The 24459-nt window shown below is 45.3% G+C and overlaps 1 protein-coding gene across 2 annotated transcripts in view; it reads right to left on the bottom strand.

Moving 5' to 3' along the window:
* LOC147632228 (uncharacterized) overlaps nt 1-21858 on the bottom strand; it is an 87974-nt gene extending 66116 nt beyond the window's left edge. Inside the window, exon 1 of one of the 2 annotated variants that reach the window (XM_086808903.1) lies at nt 21087-21858. In XM_086808903.1, the coding sequence (XP_086665029.1) occupies nt 21087-21603 (517 nt within the window). In that variant the 5' untranslated portion in view covers nt 21604-21858. The remainder of the gene's footprint in view (nt 1-21086) is intronic. The other variant, XM_086808902.1, reaches the window with a different exon arrangement.
* Between the last annotated feature and the right edge of the window lie 2601 nt (nt 21859-24459).

Genomic DNA, 24459 nt, shown 5'->3' with positions numbered 1-24459 from the left:
CGGAGGAAGTGGTTGTACCAGTCTGTACTTGCACGCTTGTTTCAACAACTCTGGTTCACACGTGTGGGTGTACCTGTCTGTACCTTCCTCTCTGCAGCCACCTCAGTACTGTACCTGACTGTATAGACGTGAAAATCTGCAATGTACCAGTCCGTACTTGCCACATGTCACTGTACTTGCATGCGCCACCTGCAGCCAGTCTCTGTACCCAACTGTACCTGCTCAGCCAGTTCAGCGCCGCCTGTACCAGGTCTGTCCAGCGCCGCCAGCACCTGTACTCTCCAGCGCCGCCAGCTTCTGTTCTGTCCGTACAGCTGTCCTTACAACTGTACCTGCAAACAGAACCTGCAAAGCAGCAGTTCTGTACCTGTGCGTAGCCTGTACCAAGAGATGTACCCACAGCAACGACTCTGTACCTGTGCGCAGCCTGTACCAGAAGGTGTACCTGCAGCAACCTCTCCGTACAGAGCTGTACGGCTGGTTTGTATGGCCTGTATTGCACAGAAAAATCAGTAGCAAACTTCTGCAGCAGCCGACTTGTTTCCTCTTGCTCTCCACGCTTGCAACATGCACGTATGCTACACGCCTTTTTCCAAAAACAAGAGAGAGAATGAAGAGAGAGAGGCATGCACTCCAAAAGTGGAGTTGCCCCCTCCCCATATTAATCCTAGGGCCCCAACTTTAATAATTATTAAAGTTCCCTAGGGGCCACTAAGGCCTAGCGGCAACCACACATATAACATTAAAATATTAATGTTCTAGTTCCCCCCTTCACACCTAGGGATGTCCACACATCATTATCTCTGTCCGGGCACCCCACATGTGAATCATTTAATATTTTGACTCAGTAACCACCATGCCCACACTTGTGCTGTTCCATTTTCACAGGGCCATGACATACCCTCCTCTTGAAAAATGGCAAACGTCCTCGATTGCATTCTGGTGATACAACAAAATATCCAAAGTGAAATATACAATATGGCAAGATCAACGTCCCAATCTCTCTAAGCCATGTACATGTATCAACATTCAGTGCAAACCAATGGCGTAGTAGTAGTCCAAGTTGTATACCACTGTGAAGCATACACAACCACAATATTCCATGTGACTAGTACACATATATCATAGAAGTCCCATAAACAGATGTACTGTCAGCCATCAGTACCTTCGGGTGAGATAAAAACTGCACCAAGCAACCTCTAGATGACATCTGAGCCTGTCTATATCAAGGGAGTGGAGGTGCTACCCCCCTCTTGAGCATCAGGTAATGCTCCCGACCCATGCTCTGCTGAACCTGAATGAGCCACAACAAGAGTCGGCTCTAACTCAAAGGCTTCGAGATAAAGCTGCAAAAACTGAGGTCATTCTGTTAAGTCACCTTCCTCCATCCACTTCGCATCCATCGGTGAATAGTTCTTGAACTTCACAAGATAGCGACGGGAAACTTTACCTCGTACCTTTCTTTCCTTATGTGCCAATATGTGCTCTGGAATAAGAACCTCATCAAGTTCTTCGCTCTTTACCCTTCATCTTCTTAAGTCTAGCCTTTTCAAAGCGCTAAAGAACCCAATCACCCAATGCAAAGTCTAAAGCACGTCTGTGACGGGCTGCGGCTTTCTTTTGCTTCTGCTAAGTTTTCTGGAGTGCCAACTTAACTCTCCGATAAGCTTCATCCATGTTTTCTACATACTGATCAGCCATCAAAGATTTTATCCTTTGTGTGCAAAATGGGTGGTACCTTCTTCCCTCCTTCCACAATCTCAAAAGGCGCCTTGCCTGTCGAGGTATGAACAGTGTTGTTATATGCAAACTCCACCAAAGGAAGATACTTTTCCCATTGTTGCTTGTGCTCTGACACATAACACTTAAGAAGATCCAACACTGTAGAGTTAGCCTCTTCTGATTGACCATCTCTTTGTGGATGAAATGACGATGAAAACTTGAGAGTTGTACCCATGTTGTCAAACAACTCTCTCCAGAACAAACTCGTCATCCGTGGATCACGGTCACTAATGATTGACGTAGGCAAGCCATGATACTTGAAGATGTTCGCCATGAACAACTTCACCATATGATCCACTTTGATCGTCTTACGCAAGGGAATGAAATGAGCCTGCTTACTGAACCTACATATGATAATCCAAATGCCATCATTGCCCGTTTGTGTCCGTGGAAGATCAAATATAAAATCCATGGCAATGCTCTCCCAAGGTCTATCTGGAATAGGTAAAGGCTGTAATAACCCTGGTGTCTTTTGACGGTCAAACTTTACCTTCTGACATACGATGCATTGCCTCACAAAGGCATCAACATCTCTTCTCAAGGTTGGCCAATAAAAGAAAGTCTCCACTGCTTTTACCGTGGCCTCAATACCTCTATGACCTGCATACGCTGGAGTATGACTTTCAATCATAACCTTGAGTCGCAATGGCCTGGTAACACACAGTCTGCCATGCATCAATAAAAATCTATCTATTAGAGTGTAGTGCTCATGCCGCTGACCCTCAGATATCTGATCATACAACATGTCAAAGTCCTCATCATGGGCATACTGCTCTTTCATTTCATCAAGCTCATGATGATAAGCAAGTGAAACTGCAGAGACCTGTGGTTTGCGTGACAAAGCATCTGCCACTACATTCTTTTTGCCTTCCACATGCACAATCTGGAAGTGAAACATAGACAAAAAGTTTGCCCAATGCATATGCTTTTCTGAAAGCTTAGTTTGCGTGAGGAAATAACGCAAGGTCTGATGATCTGTCCGCACAGTGAAATCAGCCCCAAGCAAGTAGTGTTTCCATGTAGAAAGAGCGTGAATTACAGCCAACATCTCTTTTTCATAAACCTGTAAATGCTTCTCGGCATCTTGCAATATTCTACTCTCATAGGCGATAACATGTTCCTCTTGCATGAGAACTGCACCAATGCTACTTCCGCATGCATCACACTAGACAATAAAAGCCTTTCGGAGGTCCGGTAACATCAATACTGGATCCGAAGTAAGCTTTTCTTTGAGCTTTTTGAATGTTGTAATTTCCGGATCAGCCCATCTAAACGGAGTTGCCTTCTTTGTTAAGGCATGAAGAGGCGAAGCAATTTCAGCAAAGTACCGTATGTACCGCCGGTAATAGGAACACAATCCTAGAAAGCTGCGTACATCATGCACGGTCCTCAAATCTGGCCAATTCAGAATTGCTTCCACCTTTGCTGGATCCATACGGACTCCATGCTTAGACACTATATGCCCCAAGAAATGTATCTCTTGCAAAAAGAACTCACCCTTTTCGCAATTAACAACCAGCCTATGCTTCTTGAGTTCGGCAAACACAATGGTCAAATGCCTTCTATGCTCTTCCTCAGTTTGTGAATGCACAATCATATCATCAAAGAATGTGCCCACAAACGCTCTATGAGGCCTGGAAATCCTGTCCATCATTCTGTTAAATGTGGCAGGTGCATTTGTCAAACCAAAGGGCATAACCAAAAACTCATACAACCCAAACGTGGTTCGGAATGCTGTCTTATGCACATCCTCGGGTCTAATACATATCTGATGATACCCGCTTTTCAAGTCAATGCGACTAAAGACTGTGGAGCCCTGTGAGCGGTCCAAAATGTCATCGATCCTCGGTATGGGGAATCGATTCTTGATGGTATTCTTGTTCAGCGCCTTGTAATCAATACAAATGCGCCAAGAACCATCCTTCTTTTGCACTAAGAGTACAGGTGAGCAAAAGGGTGATCAGCTAGGCTGTATCAACCCTTTAGTCAGACGCTCCTGTACCTGACTCATAATTTCTTCCTGTTGGGCTGCACTAACACGGTACAGCGGTCTATTCGGTGGAGTACTACCAGGAATTAGATCAATGGCATGATCTTCTGGCCTCTCAGGAGGAAGTTCTCCTGGCAATGACTCGGAAAAACAATCTTGGAACCCACATAAGAAATCAGTCCTGTCCTTATCTAACATAGACAAATTAGACTTAGACTCATCATCTTGTGCATCCTTTACATAAATCAAGTACGCGGAAAGATGCTTTTTCATAACAGATGAAATTGCCGATGCGGATACAATAGAAACAGATTCCCCTTTAAGTTTCACATCCAATACATGTTCTTTCCCTCTATGAGTCAGAGTGATTTTCCTATTATATGTATCCACCACCGCATGTACTCTGTGGCACCATGGCATACCCAACAAAACATCACAGCCATCCAGAGGCATGATGAAAAACTCTTCGCTGTCCACATAACCCTGCAAATGAAGCCTGAGCTTCCCAATGATAGGAGTAACGAGTTGTGAATACCCTGGACACGCCATGTTAGCCTCATATAACGGCCCCATCTCCTGTGCACGAATCCCCAATCGGCCAGCCAAATCTGCTGAAATGAAGTTAGCTCTAGCTCCTGTGTCAAAGAATATCAAGGCATTCTGATCTCTCACTTTGCCCCATGCCCTGCACAACTCTGTCTCTTCACCACCTGGCTGTTCCCCAACTAGATCTGGAACTAACCCTGCAGAAGGTTTTGGTTTCTTTGACTTGGGCTCTCCTTTGTTGTCAGAGTCCTTTTGGGACTCTCTTTTGCGACAATTAAATGACATATGTCCCTCTTCTGTACAGTAAAAACACTTCCGAGCATCTCTCAAAGCCTGTCTTTCCTCAGAAGTTCTCTTGGGCATTGGCAACTTCTTATACCGCGTCTCTGAAGACCTTTTAGCATCACGAGAAGCATGCCCAGATTTTTCAGCTTTCTTGCTCGAGATCTTACTTCCTTTAAACCCAGATGATCCTCCAGTGAGTAACGCACTAGCTGTCATAGCATTCTCTATCATCTGTGACATGTTCGTTACTCCAGTCTTAATACAATAATCACGCACCTCCTTGGGCAGCCCACAACAATACTTCTCTACCTGCTCAGACAAAGGCACTGCACGGTAAGAAGTCACTGGGAGTAAAGCTTCCCAAAACTTCTTATTATAATCTTCCAAATTTTCACATTTTGAAGCATCCAACTTGTGCTATGCGGTCATAACATCCACCTCAAATGTAGATGTGAGCCATACGGAAGAGAAAACCTGTTTAAATTGTACCCAAGTAGTGGGTGCTATGCCCTGCAAAAGAAGAGTAGACCACCACTGCAAAGCATTGCCTTTGAGAAAAGTGGCAGCTTTCCTCACCTTAGAGGACTCTATGTAATTACCACCAGAAAAACTTCTTTACTTCAGGTCATGGGAAAGGAGTATATGATGGGGCAGGTGTTGTGGTTAAGAGAGCACTCATTGTAGATCAACTCAAGTTGAATGGGGTGAAATTCTAAAATGTGCTACTGATGTGGTATTTTTCCTTAGGTCTAGGTTTGAAGTTGTTAAATGCAGTGAATTGGTCAAAACTCGTGTCTTCTAGGAAATCAAAGTAAGTGTGAGGTGCAAAGATCACAAAAGTGGGACTACAAACCTAATATCCCTAATACACACTCCCTACATTATGTGAATGGTTATTCACCAAAACTAACTCTTACTCTTTGAGATGTAGGAGGTTGTCATGTTTTTGTGATGTTTGTATGCAAGGCTAGTGGAGAAGATGTGTCAACCGACCACACATGGAGAGTTGGCAGTACTACAGTATAGTCCCAGTGGAGAATAATGATGAGGATGGACATCCAAACATACCATTATGCATACCTGGCTGCATGCCACCATACATATTTGCTTGCATTCCAAGTTGCATGCCCCCAAACATGTTTCCTTGCATACCGGATTGCATACCACCATACATATTCCCCTGCATACCAGGCTAAAAATTTGCTCCAAAAGGCCCTGGCATACCCATGCCTCCCTGAGGGTAACCCCCAGTCATGGATTGGAACACAGAAACACCACCAAAATAACCTGGATGCATATTCTGCTGAGGAATGGATGGCTGTCAAACAACCCTCTCCAGAACAAACTCGTCATCCGTGGATCACGGCGGTCACTAATGATTGACGTAGGCGAGCCATGATACTTGAAGATGTTCGCCATGAACAACTTCACCATATGATCCACTTTGATCGTCTTACGCACGGGAATGAAATGAGCCTGCTTATTGAACCTGCATATGATAATCCAAATGCCATCATTGCCCGTTTGTGTCCGTGGAAGATCAAATATAAAATCCATGGCAATGCTCTCCCAAGGTCTATTTGGAATAGGTAAAGGCTGTAATAACCCTGTCTTTTGACGGTCAAACTTTACCTTCTGACATACGATACATTGCCTCACAAAGGCATCAACATCTCTTCTCAAGGTTGGCCAATAAAAGAAAGTCTCCACTGCTTTTACCGTGGCCTCAATACCTCTATGACCTGCATACGCTGGAGTATGACTTTCAATCATAACCTTGAGTCGCAATGGCCTGGTAACACACAGTCTGCCATGCATCAATAAAAATCCATCTCTGAGAGTGTAGTGCTCATGCCGCTGACCCTCAGACATCTGATCATACAACATGTCAAAGTCCTCATCATGGGCATACTGCTCTTTCATTTCATCAAGCTCATGATGATAAGCAAGTGAAACTGCAGAGACCTCTGGTTTGCGTGACAAAGCATCTGCCACTACATTCTTTTTGCCTTCCACATGCACAATCTGGAAGTGAAACATAGACAAGAAGTTTGCCCAACGCATATGCTTTTCTGAAAGCTTAGTTTGCGTGAGTAAATAACGCAAGGTCTGATGATCTGTCTCCACAGTGAAATCAGCCCCAAGCAAGTAGTGTTTCCATGTAGAAAGAGCGTGAATTACAGCCAACATCTCTTTCTCATAAACCTGTAAATGCTTCTCGGCATCTTGCAATATTCTACTCTCATAGGCGATAACATGTCCCTCTTGCATGAGAACTCCACCAATGCTACTTCCGCATGCATCACACTGGACAATAAAAGCCTTTCGGAGGTCCGGTAAGCTCAATACTGGATCCGAAGTAAGCTTTTCTTTGAGCTTTTTGAATGCTGTAATTTCCCGATCAGCCCATCTAAACGGAGTTGCCTTCTTTGTTAAGGCATGAAGAGGCGAAGCAATTTCAGCAAAGTACCGTATGTACCGCCGGTAATAGGAACACAATCCTAGAAAGCTGCGTACATCATGCAACCTGGATGCATATTCTGCTGAGGAATGGATGGCTGTCCAAAGAAGGAACTCTGAGAGTTTACACCATAAGCATGCTGCATGTTCGGAAACTGGCCAAAAGATGGATCCTGTGGGATGGCACCACTATGACCTTGAGGAAGGTTCTTAGAACGCACCTTCTTCTTCTTCTTTTCGGGCTCTGTGGAGGATCTCATAAATTCAGCAAACTTCTCACTTTGTGTGAGCTGCATAAACACATCCATAACACCAGCCAAACGATCTTTAAACTGAGCATCATCATCCTCTTTACCAAGTACATCTTCTGGCTGTGTTACATCCTGATATTGCTCAGCATCTGCAGCCTGTTCTCCTGCAAGAATATCCTCAGATACATCTCTCTCAGGAGAGGTCTCTTGCTCTTCCTCTTCATGATAGAAGTACTCATCCTCTGTATCAGACATATTGCTGAATTTTTCAGCGATGACTTTCCTCGAGGCAACCACGAGCTCACCCCCTTTAGAAAGTTGACGATAGGTCCCGGCAACGGAACCTTGAAACCGGCCTCTGGTAGAAACCAAAGTGCGGTAGACTAGCAGTCACCCGTCCACTTGTAGTCTAGATATGAAAACAAAATAGATTGGAGCTAGAGTGCCCCAAATCTGAAAATAGAACGACACCTGTTGGCCCCAAAGCTTGGCGCCCCTTGCGGTATTTCTTTATTCAATTTCAAAAATATGTAAGGCTGAGTACAAGAAAATCAGCCAAGAGAATACACCTGTATGTCCAATCTGACAGCCCACAACACCTCTTAGCACAGAGGATTCACACACACAGATCTGTGTCTCAAAGCAACACTCTGTGCCTCCCTCTGATCAGCCAAGACCATTTAGCAGGGCAACCATGAGCATACATCTGGCATATCTCATGCACATGATTCAACATCTCAGCACAAACATACATTCACTGTTCAATCTCTGTCTCCACCCTTTTCAATCTGCCATACCCCTCCTCTCACAAGGGGCCAGATAGCTCAAATCTGCAACAGACATAAGCCAATGGAAAGAGAGATACATGAACAAATTCGGAGCTTATCAAAATCAGCTCGTGGATCTACACCGGAGGAAGTGGTTGTACCAGTCTGTATTTGCACGCTTGTTTCAACAACTCTGCTTCACACGTGTGGGTGTACCTGTCTGTACCTTCCTCTCTGCAGCCACCTCAGTACTGTACCTGACTGTACAGACCTGAAAATCTGCAATGTACCAATCCGTACTTGCCACGTGTCACTGTACTTGCATGCGCCGCCTACAGCCAGTCTCTGTACCCAACTGTACCTGCTCAGCCAGTTCAGCGCCGTCTGTACCAGGTCTGTGCAACGCCGCCTGCACCTGTTATGTCCGTAGAGCTGTCCATACAACTGTACCTGCAACAGAACTTGCATCAACAGTTCTGTACCTGTGCGCAGCCTGTACCAGAACGTGTACCCGCAGCAGCCTATCCGTACAGAGCTGTACGGCTGGTTTGTATGGCTTGTTTTGCACAGAAAAATCAGTAGCAAACTTCAGCAGCAGCCGACTTGTTTCCTCTTGCTCTCCACGCTTGCAACATGCACGTATGCTACACGCCTTTTTCCAAAAACAAGAGAGAGAATGAAGAGAGAGAGGCATGCACTCCAAAAGTGGAGTTGCCCCCTCCCCATATTAATCCTAGGGCCCCAACTTTAATAATTATTAAAGTTCCCTAGGGGCCACTAAGGCCTAGGGGCAACCACACATATAACATTAAAATATTAATGTTCTAGTTCCCCCCTTCACACCTAGAGGTGTCCACACATCATTATCTCTGTCCGGGCAACCCACATGTGAATCATTTAATATTTTGACTCAACAACCACCATGCCCACACTTGCGCTGTTCCATTTTCACAGGGCCATGACATACCCCCCTCTTGAAAAATGGCAAGCGTCCTCGATTGCATTCTGGTGATACAGCAAAATATCCAAAGTGAAATATGCAATATGGCAAGATCAACTCCCAATCTCTCTAAGCCATGTACATGTATCAACATTCACTGCAAACCAATGGCGTAGTAGTAGTCCAAGTTGTATACCACTGTGAAGCATACACAACCACAATATTCCATGTGACTAGTACACATATATCATAGAAGTCCCATAAACAGATGTACTGTCAGCCATCAGTACCTTCGGGTGAGATAAAAACTGCACCAAGCGACCTCTAGATGTCATCTGAGCCTGTCTGTATCAAGGGAGTGGAGGTGCTACCCCCCTCTTGAGCATCAGGTAATGCTCCACACCCATGCTCTGCTGAACCTGAATGAGCCACAACAAGAGTCGGCTCTAACTCAAAGGCTTCGAGATAAAGCTGCAAAACCTGAGGTGAATCTGTTAAGTCACCTTCCTCCATCCACTTCGTATCCATCGGTGAATAGTTCTTGAACTTCACAAGATAGCGACGGGAAACTTTACCTCGTACCTTTCTTTCCTTATGTGCCAGTATCTGCTCTGGAATAAGAACCTCATCAAGTTCTTCAACTTCCGGCTGAGCCTCATCTGATACATCCTCAGGCACATCCCCACAGAAAGGTCTAAGGAGACTCACGTGAAAAGCATTGTGAATCCTCCAGTGATCTGGTAGCTTCAAACGATAGGCTACCTCACCAATCTTTTCCAATACCTAAAAAGGCCCATAATAACGCATGCTCAACTTAGGGAATAAGCGCTCTTTACCCTTCATCTTCTTGAGTCTAGCCTTTTCAAAGCGCAAAAGAACCCAATCACCCAATGCAAACTCTAAAGCACGTCTGTGACGGTCTGCGGCTTTCTTTTGCTTCTGCTAAGTTTTCTGGAGTGCCAACTTAACTCTCCGATAAGCTTCATCCATGTTTTCTACATACTGATCAGTCATCAAAGATTTTCTCCTTTGTGTGCAAAATGGGTGGTACCTTCTTCCCTCCTTCCACAATCTCAAAAGGCGCGTTGCCTGTCGAGGTATGAACAGTGTTGTTATATGCAAACTCCACCAAAGGAAGATACTTTTCCCATTGTTGCTTGTGCTCTGACACATAACACTTAAGAAGATCCAACACTGTAGAGTTAGCCTCTTCTGACTGACCATCTGTTTGTGGATGAAATGACGATGAAAACTTAAGAGTTGTAGCCATGATGTCAAACAATCCTCTCCTGAACAAACTCGTCATCTGTGGATCACGGTCACTAATGATTGACGTAGGCAAGCCATGATACTTGAAGATGTTCACCATGAACAACTTCACCATATGATCCACTTTGATCGTCTTACGCACGGGAATGAAATGAGCCTACTTACTGAACCTGCATATGATAATCCAAATGCCATCATTGCCCGTTTGTGTCCGTGGAAGATCAAATATAAAATCCATGGCAATGCTCTCCCAAGGTCTATCTGGAATAGGTAAAGGCTGTAATAACCCTGGTGTCTTTTGACGGTCAAACTTTACCTTCTGACATACGATGCATTGCCTCACAAAGGCATCAACATCTCTTCTCAAGGTTGGCCAATAAAAGAAAGTCTCCACTGCTTTTACCGTGGCGTCAATACCTCTATGACCTGCATACGCTGGAGTATGACTTTCAATCATAACCTTGAGTCGCAATGGCCTGGTAACACACAGTCTGCCATGCATCAATAAAAATCCATCTCTGAGAGTGTAGTGCTCATGCCGCTGACCCTCAGACATCTGATCATACAACATGTCAAAGTCCTCATCATGGGCATACTGCTCTTTCATTTCATCAAGCTCATGATGATAAGCAAGTGAAACTGCAGAGACCTCTGGTTTGCGTGACAAAGCATCTGCCACTACATTCTTTTTGCCTTCCACATGCACAATCTGGAAGTGAAACATAGACAAAAAGTTTGCCCAATGCATATGCTTTTCTGAAAGCTTAGTTTGCGTGAGGAAATAACGCAACGTCTGATGATCTGTCTGCACAGTGAAATCAGCCCCAAGCAAGTAGTGTTTCCATGTAGAAAGAGCGTGAATTACAGCCAACATCTCTTTCTCATAAACCTGTAAATGCTTCTCGGCATCTTGCAATATTCTACTCTCATAGGCGATAACATGTCCCTCTTGCATGAGAACTGCACCAATGCTACTTCCGCATGCATCACACTGGACAATAAAGCCTTTCGGAGGTCCGGTAACATCAATACTGGATCCGAAGTAAGCTTTTCTTTGAGCTTTTTGAATGCTGTAATTTCCCGATCAGCCCATCTAAACGGAGTTGCCTTCTTTGTTAAGGCATGAAGAGGCGAAGCAATTTCAGCAAAGTACCGTATGTACCGCCGGTAATAGGAACACAATCCTAGAAAGCTGCGTACATCATGCACGGTCCTCAAATCTGGCCAATTCAGAATTGCTTCCACCTTTGTTGGATCCATACGGACTCCATGCTTAGACACTATATGCCCCAAGAAATGTATCTCTTGCAAAAAGAACTCACCCTTTTTGCCATTAACAACCAGCCTATGGTTCTTGAGTTCTGCAAACACAATGGTCAAATGCCTTCTATGCTCTTCCTCAGTTTGTGAATGCACAATCATATCATCAAAGAATGTGCCCACAAACGCTCTATGAGGCCTGGAAATCCTGTCCATCATTCTGTTAAATGTGGCAGGTGCATTTGTCAAACCAAAGGGCATAACCAAAAACTCATACAACCCAAACGTGGTTCGGAATGCTGTCTTATGCACATCCTCGGGTCTAATACATATCTGATGATACCCGCTTTTCAAGTCAATGCGACTAAAGACTGTGGAGCCCTGTAAGCGATCCAAAATGTCATCGATCCTCGGTATGGGGAATCGATTCTTGATGGTATTCTTGTTCAGCGCCTTGTAATCAATACACATGCGCCAAGAACCATCCTTCTTTTGCACTAACAGTACAGGTGAGCAAAAGGGTGATCAGCTAGGCTGTATCAACCCTTGAGTCAGACGCTCCTGCACCTGACTCATAATTTCTTCCTGTTGGGCTGCACTAACACGGTACGGCGGTCTATTCGGTGGAGTACTACCAGGAATTAGATCAATGGCATGATCTTCTGGCCTCTCAGGAGGAAGTTCTCCTGGCAATGACTCGGAAAAACAATCTTGGAACCCACATAAGAAATCAATCCTGTCCTTATCTAACATAGACAAATTAGACTTAGACTCATCATCTTGTGCATCCTTTACATAAATCAAGTACGCGGAAAGATGCTTTTTCATTACTGATGAAATTGCCGATGCGGATACAATAGAAACAGATTCCCCTTTAAGTTTCACATCCAATACATGTTCTTTCCCTCTATGAGTCAAAGTGATTTTCCTATTATATGTATCCACCACCGCATGTACTCTGTGGCACCCTGGACAAGCCATGTTAGCCTCATATAACGGCCCCATCTCCTGTGCACGAATCCCCAATCGGCTAGCCAAATCTGCTGAAATGAAGTTAGCTCTAGCTCCTGTGTCAAAGAATATCAAGGCATTCTGATCTCTCACTTTGCCCCATGCCCTGCACAACTCTGTCTCTTCACCACCTGGCTGTTCCCCAACTAGATCTGGAACTAACCCTACAGAAGGTTTTGGTTTCTTTGACTTGGGCTCTCCTTTATTGTCAGAGTCCTTTTGGGACTTTCTTTTGCGACAATTAAATGACATATGTCCCTCTTCTGTACAGTAAAAACACTTCCGAGCATCTCTCAAAGCCTGTCTTTCCTCAGAAGTTCTCTTGGGCATTGGCAACTTCTTATACCGCGTCTCTAAAGACCTTTTAGCATCACGAGAAGCATGCCCAGATTTTTCAGCTTTCTTGCTCAAGTTCTTACTTCCTTTAAACCCAAATGATCCTCCAGTGAGTAACGCATTAGCTGTCATAGCATTCTCTATCATCTGTTACATGTTCGTTACTCGAGTCTTGATACAATAATCACGCACCTCCTTGGGCAGCCCACAACAATACTTCTCTACCTGCTCAAACAAAGGCACTGCACGGTAAGAAGTCTTTGGGAGTAAAGCTTCCCAAAACTTCTTATTATAATCTTCCAAATTTTCACATTTTGAAGCATCCAACTTGTGCCATGCGGTCATAACATCCACCTCAAATGTAGATGTGAGCCATACGGAAGAGAAAACCTGTTTAAATTGTACCCAAGTAGTGGGTGCTATGCCCTGCAAAAGAAGAGTAGACCACCACTGCAAAGCATTGCCTTTGAGAAAAGTGGCAGCTTTCCTCACCTTAAAGGACTCTGTGTAATTCCCACCAGAAAAAGCAGCATCAAACTGCTGTAAAAAGGTGAGTGCTTTAAGTTTATCTTTGGCCCCACTGAATGTATCAAACTTCAGAGCAGCTCCCCCTTCCTTATAATCTTTCGCCTTACCGATAGGCGTTAGATTATCATATGGAAGTGGCTTCGCAAAATTGCTGCCCCCAACATTCATGCCCATCATTAGATCAACATTACCCATTCCCACACCTGGCATGCCATACATTCCAGCCATGTTTCCAAACATACCATTATGCATACCTGGCTGCATGCCACCATACATATTTGCTTGCATTCCAGGTTGCATGCCCCCAAACATGTTTCCTTGCATACCGGACTGCATACCACCATACATATTCCCCTGCATACCAGGCTAAAAATTTGCTCCAAGAGGCCCTGGCATACCCGTGCGTCCCTGAGGGTAACCCCCAGTCATGGATTGGAACACAGAGCCACCACCAAAATAACCTGGATGCATATTCTGCTGAGGAATGGATGGCTGTCCAAAGAAGGAACTCTGAGAGTTTACACCATAAGCATGCTGCATGTTCGGAAACTGGCCAAAAGATGGATCCTATGGGATGGCACCACTATGACCTTGAGGAAGGTTCTTAGAACGCACCTTCTTCTTCTTCTTTTCGGGCTCTGTGTGGGATCTCATAAATTCAGCAAACTTCTCACTTTGTGTGAGCTGCATAAACACATCCATAGCACCAGCCAGACGATCTTTAAACCGAGCATCATAATCCTCTTTACCAAGTACATCTTCTGGCTGTGTTACATCCTCATATTGCTCAACATCTGCAGCTTGTTCTCCTGCAAGAATATCCTCAGATACATCTCTCTCAGGAGAGGTCTCTTGCTCTTCCTCTTCATGATAGAAGTACTCATCCTCTGTATCAGACATATTGCTGAATTTTTCAACGATGACTTTCCTCGAGGAAACCACGAGCTCACCCCCTTTAGCAAGTTGATGATAGGTCCCGGCAACGGAACCTTGAAACCGGCCTCTGGTAGAAACCAAAGTGCGGTAGACTAGCAGTCACCCGTCCACTTGTAGTCTAGATATGAAAACAAAATAGATTGGAGCTAGAGTGCCCCAAATCTGAAAATAGAACGACACCTGTTGGCCCCAAAGCTTGGCGCCCCTTGCCGTATTTCTTTATTCAATTTCAAAAATATGTAAGGCTGAGTACAACAAAATTAGCCAAGAGAATACACCTGTATGTGCAATCTGACAGCCCACAATACCTCTTAGCACAGAGGATTCACACACACAGATCTGTGTCTCAAAGCAACACTCTGTGCCTCCCTCTGATCAGCCAAGACCGTTTAGCAGGGCAGCCATGAGCATACATCTGGCATATCTCATGCACATGATTCAACATCTCAGCACAAACATACATTCACTGTTCAATCTCTGTCTCCACCCTTTTCAATCTGCCATACCCCTCCTCTCACAAGGGGCCAGATAGCTCAAATCTGCAACAGACATCAGCCAATGGAAAGAGAGATACATGAATAAATTCAGAGCTTACCAAAATCAGCTCGTGGATCTGCATCGGAGGAAGTGGTTGTATCAGTCTGTACTTGCACGCTTGTTTCAACAACTCTGCTTCACACGTGTGGGTGTACCTGTCTGTACCTTCCTCTCTGCAGCCACCTCAGTACTGTACCTGACTGTACAGACCTGAAAATCTGCAATGTACCAGTCCGTACTTGCCACGTGTCACTGTACTTGCATGCGCCGCCTGCAGCCAGTCTCTGTACCCGACTGTACCTGCTCAGCTAGTTCAGCGCTGCCTGTACCAGGTCTGTCCAGCGCCGCCAGCACCTGTACTGTCCAACACCGCCAGCTTCTGTTCTGTCCGTACAGCTGTCCGTACAACTGTACCTGAAACAGAACCTGCAGCAGCAGTTGTGTATCTGTGTGCAGCCTATACCAGCAGATGTACCCGCAGCAACGACTCTGTACCTGTGCGCAGCCTGTACCAGAAGGTATACCTGCAGCAGCCTGTCCGTACAGAGCTGTACTAAGGCCTAGGGGCAACCACACATATAACATTAAAATATTAATGTTCTAGTTCCCCCCTTCACACCTAGGGATGTCCACACATCATTATCTCTGTCCGGGCACCCCACATGTGAATCATTTAATATTTTGACTCAACAACCACCATCCCCACACTTGTGCTGTTCCATTTTCACAGGGCCATGACACGGCCAATACCAAATAGGCTCACAGCTACAGTCGGCCACCTACCAAGACCTCCTGCCACCAAAGAAATGCCACCCAAGCCACTCGAAAAATGGAAAAAATATGGGAAAAAATACAAGGAGTGAGGAAAAATGAGAAAACACCTACAAGGGCGGGCACACCCACAACAAAGGCCCTGGTGTGTACATAAAGACAGGAGATGACTTCTAACACCCCCTCTCAGCTCCTAGCTGTGAAACCAACCACCACAGGGAGCTGGGGTGCCACCTAAGCAAATCCTGAGATAGCGACTTCGTGAAGACGTCCACCGTATTGTCCTCCATCGAATAGAACTCTAACAAGATGTCATCAGCAACGATCTGTTCACGAACAGAGTGCCTCTGGATGACCGTGGGTTCCTCTAGTGGAAGCCCAATCCTGCAATGCAACCTCTGCAACCTCACCACCTCACAAGCAACATCACAAGCAACCCGGTACTCTGCCTCTTTCGACGACAAGGCAAAAGATGACTACCTCTTACTGCTCTGTAAAACTGCTCCTAATCCTGAAGTAGATCTCCTCATGTCCGGATCTCCTCCCCAATCTGAGTCACTCCAACCGTGGAGTTGGACTCCATCCATCAATCCCCCTCCTGTGTAAAAGAGTCTATGTTCCTTCGCATGCCGCAAAAACCAGAAGATACGCAATCCTACCTCCCAAAGAGTCATCTGCAACCATGAGCTCAATTGCCTCATCAGGAAGCTCCCGTCCAATCCGGTATCCATCAACCAAATCAATGGACCATTCTGCTTCCGAGTCAAAGAGACATCACACTGCTCACAAGGATCAACACCTGAACGGTGGAAAGCCAAGTCTTGGAAACCTGCTGAAGACCACGCAAGGCCTTCTGAAACCTGTCAACCACCCCCTCTGAATCCGGAACCACAAAGCCTGGAGAATCCACCTCCTTCTACAAGTAATCAACTGCCACCTGCTTGGCTTTCCGAGAGGTCCCCGTGGAAAGAACATCCTCATCTACAGGAGTTTCTTTGCCCCAAATGCTACGAGACATCAGAGCATAAGTTACCTGTTCAGTTTCCTCTGACTAATGAACACAAGAACCACCAACATCAGTATTGGAAAGTTCCTGCCAACTGTTGCCATCAACTGGCAAGCTATCCTCCATCTGGTCCCGGAGAGCCTGCACCTGCAGCATATCCACACTTAAGTGGCCATTACCAGACTGCCACTCATCACAAGCCTGAGGACCTGGGAGAAAGAGTGCTGAAAGCTTGTAAACTCCATTCTCCACTCCGCCTTCCCAAACCACCTGGCCTGTTGCCTTGTCCCAAAGAGCAACAAACTCCACCCGTGCGCCAGTCTTGCAAACCTGATGCACTGACAACAGATGAAAACCAAGTGACGGAATATACAACACCTAGGAGGAATGCTTCCCCCCTCTGCCATCGGGAACTATCTCCAACCTGCCCTCACTGTGAACTGGAATAGTAGATGTATCCCCCGTAAGAATGTGACCAGAATACCTGCAGAGATCCTGTAAATCTCAACAGGAAGGAGTCATGTGCCTGGAAGCACCACTGTCTAGAATCCACTCCCGAGTATCCGTTGCGCCGAGTCCTCCAGGCTCCAACCTCCTCTCTACCTGAAGAAAATGAAACATCGGTGTCCATCACCTCCAAGTACACAAAAACCGGAGTTTTCATGATTGCTACTGAGGAATCTTCACCCTTCTCGGTCTTCCGCTTGGGACACTCCCTCCAATAGTGGCCTTTCTCGCCACAATCATTACAAGTCCTCTGTGCCTTTAGTTTCTCGCGATCAGCGTCAGACTTCTCCGATGAAGCCTTCCCTTTGCCCATGTTAAGGCCTTTCAACCGTTGGCCAGTTAAGGCCTCCGAACCTCCACCATGAGGAGGGTTCGAGAATCTTTTCTCCTGGTGCAAGACCATGGGCACAAGCTCCTCCCAAGTAATGGTGCTGAGCCTACCATTGGTAATCAAAGATGAGTAAAATGCTGAGTACGGAGAGGACAAATGCGACAGCAACGTTATGGCCATGTCCTCTGACGATATCTCCTTCCCAGCCTGGAGAACTTCCTGCTGAAGAGCTTGCAGCTTGTTGATATGCTCCCGCATCGTCGACGACTTTGCAGGGCTCATAACCCGCATCTGTACTTCCAAGGAAATCCTCTTCATGGGCGATACCCTGTTGTGCCATATACCTCTGGCCAGCGTCATATACTTGATATGATTGATTACCTGCGGTGTGCAATTGAGGAAGATAAATGAACGGACCCTAGCATTGACATGATCCCACAACTGTGCCTATGCCTCTCGGTCCTTTCGGGTTGATGGTAACTCCCCTTCCTCTACTTCCGGCCGTGGAACCCCAACAACGATGAAATCAACAAGGTCGTAAGACTCCAGAACAGATTCCATCATAACCTTCCATATGCCGTAGTTGTTCCCGTCCAACTGACAGTCCACTGGGAACGTGGGGAGTGTAGGGATCTTCACATGCCTCTCGGCCATCTCTAACAAATTTGCCATTGCGGGGATGTACTCTGAAAAAGGGTGGGTGGGTGGGAACAAAGAAGAACTTACAGTTACAAATGGCTGTCCAGCAAATCAGCCCGCCGTTCTCTTGCTTCTCCTCTTCCCGAACAATCCCATACAGTCCACTAATCAACAACACAACAGTCCCCTTCTTGATCACACAAATCCCAAGAACTATCACGAGCCTAGGGCTCTGATACCATGTCAAAATGCGCATGCGGAAGACTAACGCACGTAGGAGACACATCACCATCGAGCACCACGAACACCCTCAACGGGCACTGCAACATCCCTCCACCGGGCTCCCATCTCCCGGTGAGCTGCCCCCCAAAACACCGGCCGGAGGAGATGACTATGACAAGGTGCCACCACACCCTATATATGGCGCTTCAACTACCCATGCTTCCACTTATGGGATAATCCAAGGCACGCTGTAGCCATAGATCACAAGCTCGAAATCGCCAACCTTCCAACAGTTATATGTGCAACTTTTATTTTCAGCTTTGTGGATTGTTAAATGGCTGTGATTAAATGCCGAAATGTTTAATTGTGCTCATGGTCAAGCGATGCACTCCCACTCCCACGCTTCCCGGGCGAGTTACACCACTCCCCTTATGCCGCGCAGCATGGCCAGTCACCATACTTACCATTATATGTGGACATTATGGAGTTCTCACAGTTGGGGAAAGCCCTCTTGCTCAAGGACTTCAACGCCAAGATGGAGAGTCAACACGTGCCACTACTCAATCTGGACAACCCTATTAGACTACAGGAGCTAGACATGTGCTCGTAAAATAATGAAATGACGGGTTTCTCTGATGTGGAAATGCCACATTTTGTTTAATGATTCAACCACCAAAATTTAATGGAGAGGGCAAACCTGAGGAGCCATCTGTAATTTAGGTGTTGTGCAGGCTACTAGTTGGATAGGAGTCAGCATTCAAGAGGCCACCCGAGCGGAAAGCAAGCTCTACCAACTCAATCATGCAAGTATAAGGATGGCACGGCAGATTTCTTGTTGCTCTCAAAGGTGTTCGTTTCAATGTGTATGGGCTACTCGTTTGCATGTGTAGACTGGTCGGTTATTCCCCAATGTAACATTTGTGTTTTTCTTTTTTGCTTTGCTATGGGGCCGGTTGCATTTCGCTTTGTTCCTTTGTATGTGTGTGGGCCACCTTATGTGGGTGAAGTGTAAAAAGCCTTGGATAATACAAGGCTAACGTGAGTTGTTTAAAAAAATATTTGCTTATAATGTTCTCTCTTTTATTTTTAGAGAGGCGACTCCTAAACATGTCGGTTCAGCCTAGAAGGAGCAATTTGCAGCATTTGAGGCATGGAAAAGGGAATCTATCAATGTTCACGACAAGCCGATTGTGCCCGAGAAACTTGAGAGTCTTCCATCTGTTTTTTTTTGGGGGGGGGGACAAAAGGCTTATTGCATATTTGGCAAAATGGGCAAATTAACAAAATTGGACAAAGGGGTAGAAGCACTCTCTCCCTTTCTTCCATGCAAACCCTGCTAAGCCTAATTCACTCCTCCTCTTCAAATAGGGCTAGACGCAGTAGACCTCCTCTAAAACTGAGCATAGATAGTATGAGGATGAAGAAGAAGAAATGTAGGGTGGGAGGGTGTGAAAAAACCAGAAGAGGAGAAGAGAAATGGATCTCCAAGGTTTAATGGCACCACAAATGCTGAAAACACAGCTTTGTGAAGAAAACGAAGCACCTTTGACAAAAACGCAGCTTTCTAATGAAAAACGCAACTGCCAAATGAAAACGCAGCTCCCAGATCTGAAAACGCGGGTCTTTTTGTGCTGAAATTTGTAAACAACACGTTCATGAAGAAAACGAAGGTCCTAGAGCAATTCTAGGCTCTGATGCCCATGTGAGAAATATGTGCTACTGCTGTAAATCTGAACAAAGAATAAAATAGCATATATGTGTAGATAGTAGACTGCAAAATCAAGAACCTAAATATGAATGAAGGTACAGCACGAGGGAGGCCCGTGAGTGCTAGTATGTACAAGTCAAGGGAATGAGGCACCTATTTATATAGGTCCTCATGAGCTGGTCGATCAGGTCCTCCAGGCCGACTTGGACAAAAATCCATAAAATGCTGAAAAAGCTCCTAAAAATGGTACAAAAAATAGCAGATAAAATATGCAGTGTAGGGCCTCATTAATTGGACCAAATACAAGCATGCAGGGAGTCCATATGGGGATGAACAATATTTCCAACAGGGTAAGAGCTTTGTTTGCTCTGATTCCACTCTAAGGACTTCTTGGTCTAATGTTATTTATAAGACATGATTAAAGACTCAATACTGAGAGTTAAAACAAACATAGTTGCATTGAGACAAGGGCCATTCTTATACAGGGCCCGAATAGGTACAAATGAAGAGTCACATCTTGAATGCAGGGGGTAATCAAAGAGTGTTGTCTTTTGAGTGAACAGGTATGTCTTTACGGCGAAGTGTCATATCCTTTGGATAGGACATGCCTCTTCATAATAACATTTGTGACAAGACAACCTTTCAATAGTGTCTTTTCACTAATAATCAAGATTAGGTTGTAATTTTGTGAGTTAAGAGAGATTAGTCACCAATCATGACAATATCCTTCATTTCTTTCCGAGTATTGAACACAATGAAGTTGCCACCATTAAACCCATCATCCATTGATAACACACGGTAACAAATTTTCTCAATCAGTTAGGCACACCACACACCAAAGGTTCAAATCTAGGGACATTTCCCTGCAACCTTGTCTTAGCAAAGAATCGAGTTGATGCCACATAAGTTGCATATGGACATAATAGGCTAAAGCTGGATAAGGCAGGAAATGTAGCGACAAAGTGAATAGGTGAAACTGGAGAAGAGAGGGAGGATGCCCTTACCGCCAGGAACGTGGTGAAGGTCTACTCCAGTGGCTACGAGCGCTTGCAAGAAGTCCTGGTCATTGAGCGAGCGAGTGTTGCCGTAGGCACGGATGGAGATGGGTCCAGAGAAGCCATTCGTTCGGAGTGCAAGCACTATGTTGGGTCCGATGCGGTAGGGGTCGAGTTCGTCCGGGACGGCGCAATTGTTGAGGTCCCAGAACACGGCCACCTCGTTGGCATCTCGGCTGCCTTGCCACTCCTCCACCAGAAATGACCTGCTACAGCTGTAGGAACAACGACTGAGAGCGAAAGGGCCCTTCGGTACAACTATCCCAACAGGGCAGAGGACGGCCTTCCTTCTGGACCAGACGAATCCATGCCAGAATGAGAAGCCAGCAGAAGCAGAAGGAAGAGGGGCTTTGGGTGTGGAGAGAAGATCCGCCGCTGCCACTGCCGCTGCTTGAGCGCGCCTGTGTATTCCAGCAGCAGTAGCTCCTCGTGGAATTGCTGAGGCCGCCGCCATCGCAAATAGCATCCAGAGACTGATCAAACAGCTCGCAGCATCACACGCGCAGAATTGAAATTGCCTCTATATTGGGAAAAAAAAATCTATCTCTAGAAACAAAACAAATAAAAAAGGTTCGAAAAATGGTGACAGTTGAGAATGTGGGTGTACGTCTCCTGAATCTTTTAGGGTTGCAGATCTGCATTTTTTTTCCGATAGATTCCTTTCTCATGGCAAGGTTCTCCAATTTCTACACCTTTAATTGAGGGAAGCAGGAAAAACACCACCTAAAAAAATTCAGATTTAGGTATATTTAGATTTCAATATAAAGAAAAAGCTTGTTCAAAATTACAATTTCTATTATGAAAAGGATTGATGTAAGGCTCTGTAAAATTAATTTCCCAAACCTTGTCTCGTGGCTCCCTTGAGAATCTGCATCGAGGGGGAGTTTCGCTGACATCTTGAATTCCTCGCCAAATTCTGTACAGCACGAACAAGGCTTGGGCCCACGCAGCGGGGGCAACCCAACCTTGCTGACAAACAGGCTTTGAGAATAATTGTATTCCACTAGGCACAAAATATCAAGTGGTTGATCTAGGCACTCAAAGGTAGGGCATTTCCATTTGAAACAGATCGCTTTGATAAGAAATCGAGAGTAGAATTCCATCACATAAGCCTTGATCTAGGCACTCAAAGGTAGGGCATTTCCATTTGAAACAGATCGCTTTGATAAGAAATCGAGAGTAGAATTCCATCACATAAGCCTTGAACCTACTCATTGGCCCCATGTCGTCACGAGCGACCACCCACCTAAAATTGCCAACTCCATCCCATGATGGTTTTAGCAACAATGCCTCATTACTGCCTCTGTTGCGTGTTGTGGGCATGCATTTGCCTTCTTATACAAACGTGGCAGGCGAACCTTCAGTGCGGCTCCAGCTGATTAACCATGCAAACTCTCATGCCTCCATGCAATTCCCAATGTCAGTGCCACTACATTTGGCATCAAGCCAAGTTGCTTTCAACCTCACTGCCTCTCTCTCAAACCGCATTCAATCCTCTATTCAACCCACTTGCGAACCAAACAGCGATAAGGAGCAATGTCATCAAAGAGAGTGATGCAAAACAAAAGACTCATCAACAGCCTCCTCTCAGATAACCACACAAGTCAAAAAACAAAAGGTGAAGAACAGCGCTCCCTCCGTAACTCATAGAGGAGAGAGAGATAGCAACGATCCTAGAAGCGGTGCATAATTGCCAACTGGTCACTCAAAAGGATGAGATGGGCCTAAAGATGCAGAGAAAGAAAGCATTGAAGCTCCTGAAGAAGATGGAGGAGGTGAGAACTTGGTAAAAGAAAGGACCCATGTTTACCAAGCATAGGCGCTAGTTGGTCTCTGTCATTAGTTGTCTCAAAAGGATATATAATCATGGGTGAGTATCCTTGTGAGATGCAATGAAGGACGGATAGGCAACTATGTTCTGGGGGGGCAAGCCAGTGGATGATACGTAACTCTCCCCTTCTACTCCCTTGGTCCTGTGACTTCTCTGTTCCCTTAGTCCCCTAACTTCTCTCCTCACGGTGGCCCCGTGACTTCTCCGTTCCCTTCGTCCCCCTAACTTCTCTCCTCATGGCCCCAAACCCACCAAATGTTTTGTCTAGACAGAGTTACTTGATCTTCCCCTCCATCTCTATCGTGTGCTAAAGCTTATGGTAGAACCGATGGGTAGGCTTCTAGGCAAGAGACCCCAATCTGATTTAAACACGAGGTGGCATCCTCAAGCTTTATTGGAAATGGACATTATTTCCTTTGACCCTAGTTACCTTGGGGAAGAAAACTTGCAGCCCATAGTCTATAAGAACCTCCCAAATTCGTGTTTTCACTGTGGAAAGCAAGGCCATTACATTAGAAATTGACCCCAAAAAAGCTCTGTCTGATAAGAAGGGTAAACATCAAGAGAATCATAAGGATGGGTTTCAGGAACAAGGCAATAAAAAGGGGAAGAACGTATCCACGAATAGCAACACCAACACAAATAATCGGTTCAAGAACCCAAACAGATTTGCCCCACTATTACTAGATCTCACTAATCCTACAGAAGCAGAGGAGGATCAAGAGAAGGAGGACTTTGTGGTTCTTCAATGAAGAGGAAAGCACCAACCTAGAAAAAGGGATGGATAACATGGACTTCCAGAATGAACATGTGGTTGCAGAAGGTAACACTACTAAGGTTGAAGAGGAGAATCTTCCTCGGGAAAAGCCCTCTTCGTCTTCAAGATCTAACATAAAAGAGGATAGAAATTCCTCCAGAACAAAATGTAATAAAGCAATTATATCTACACATGCACATGTATGGGTATGGGCATAGGCACATGGACCTTGGGACCCTTGAGCATAGATTTGGGGCATAGGCATATTGATAAGCTAGTGTGAAATGGCCAGGCACTATATAAGTTACGTCCTTGGTCTAGGTTGTTGTACCCTTTTATCACCTTATCATTTCATATGAACATGTTGTCTTCTTAGAGCTTATGCCCAAGCTTTCATGACCTTCTGGGCTATTGCTTTAGGACCTACACCCATGCCTTGAGTAGATCCATTCCCATATCTCAACTTGGTCAAATTCCCTTTCTTGCACGAAAAGTTCAAGATGACTTCACTTCTAAAGGAAGAATATCTAGAGTAGGTGTGAGCATAGACTCGAATATATCGCTATAAAAATAGCACTAGGCAAAAGGGAAACCCAAACACAAAAATTAAAAAAATAAACATCATCAAACTAGTCTCATACAATAAAAAAGCCATGACTGATTAGGTTAAACAAAGACTAGATTTTTTATATGTCTGCATGAAATAAAGGCTATAGGGGTTGCAACATCTTCAG

The sequence above is a fragment of the Cibotium barometz genome, chromosome 14 (assembly GCF_041138505.1).
Source record: "Cibotium barometz isolate CiBa-2024 chromosome 14, ASM4113850v1, whole genome shotgun sequence".
NCBI lineage: Eukaryota > Viridiplantae > Streptophyta > Polypodiopsida > Cyatheales > Cibotiaceae > Cibotium > Cibotium barometz.
This window is presented reverse-complemented; position numbering and strand designations above follow the sequence as displayed.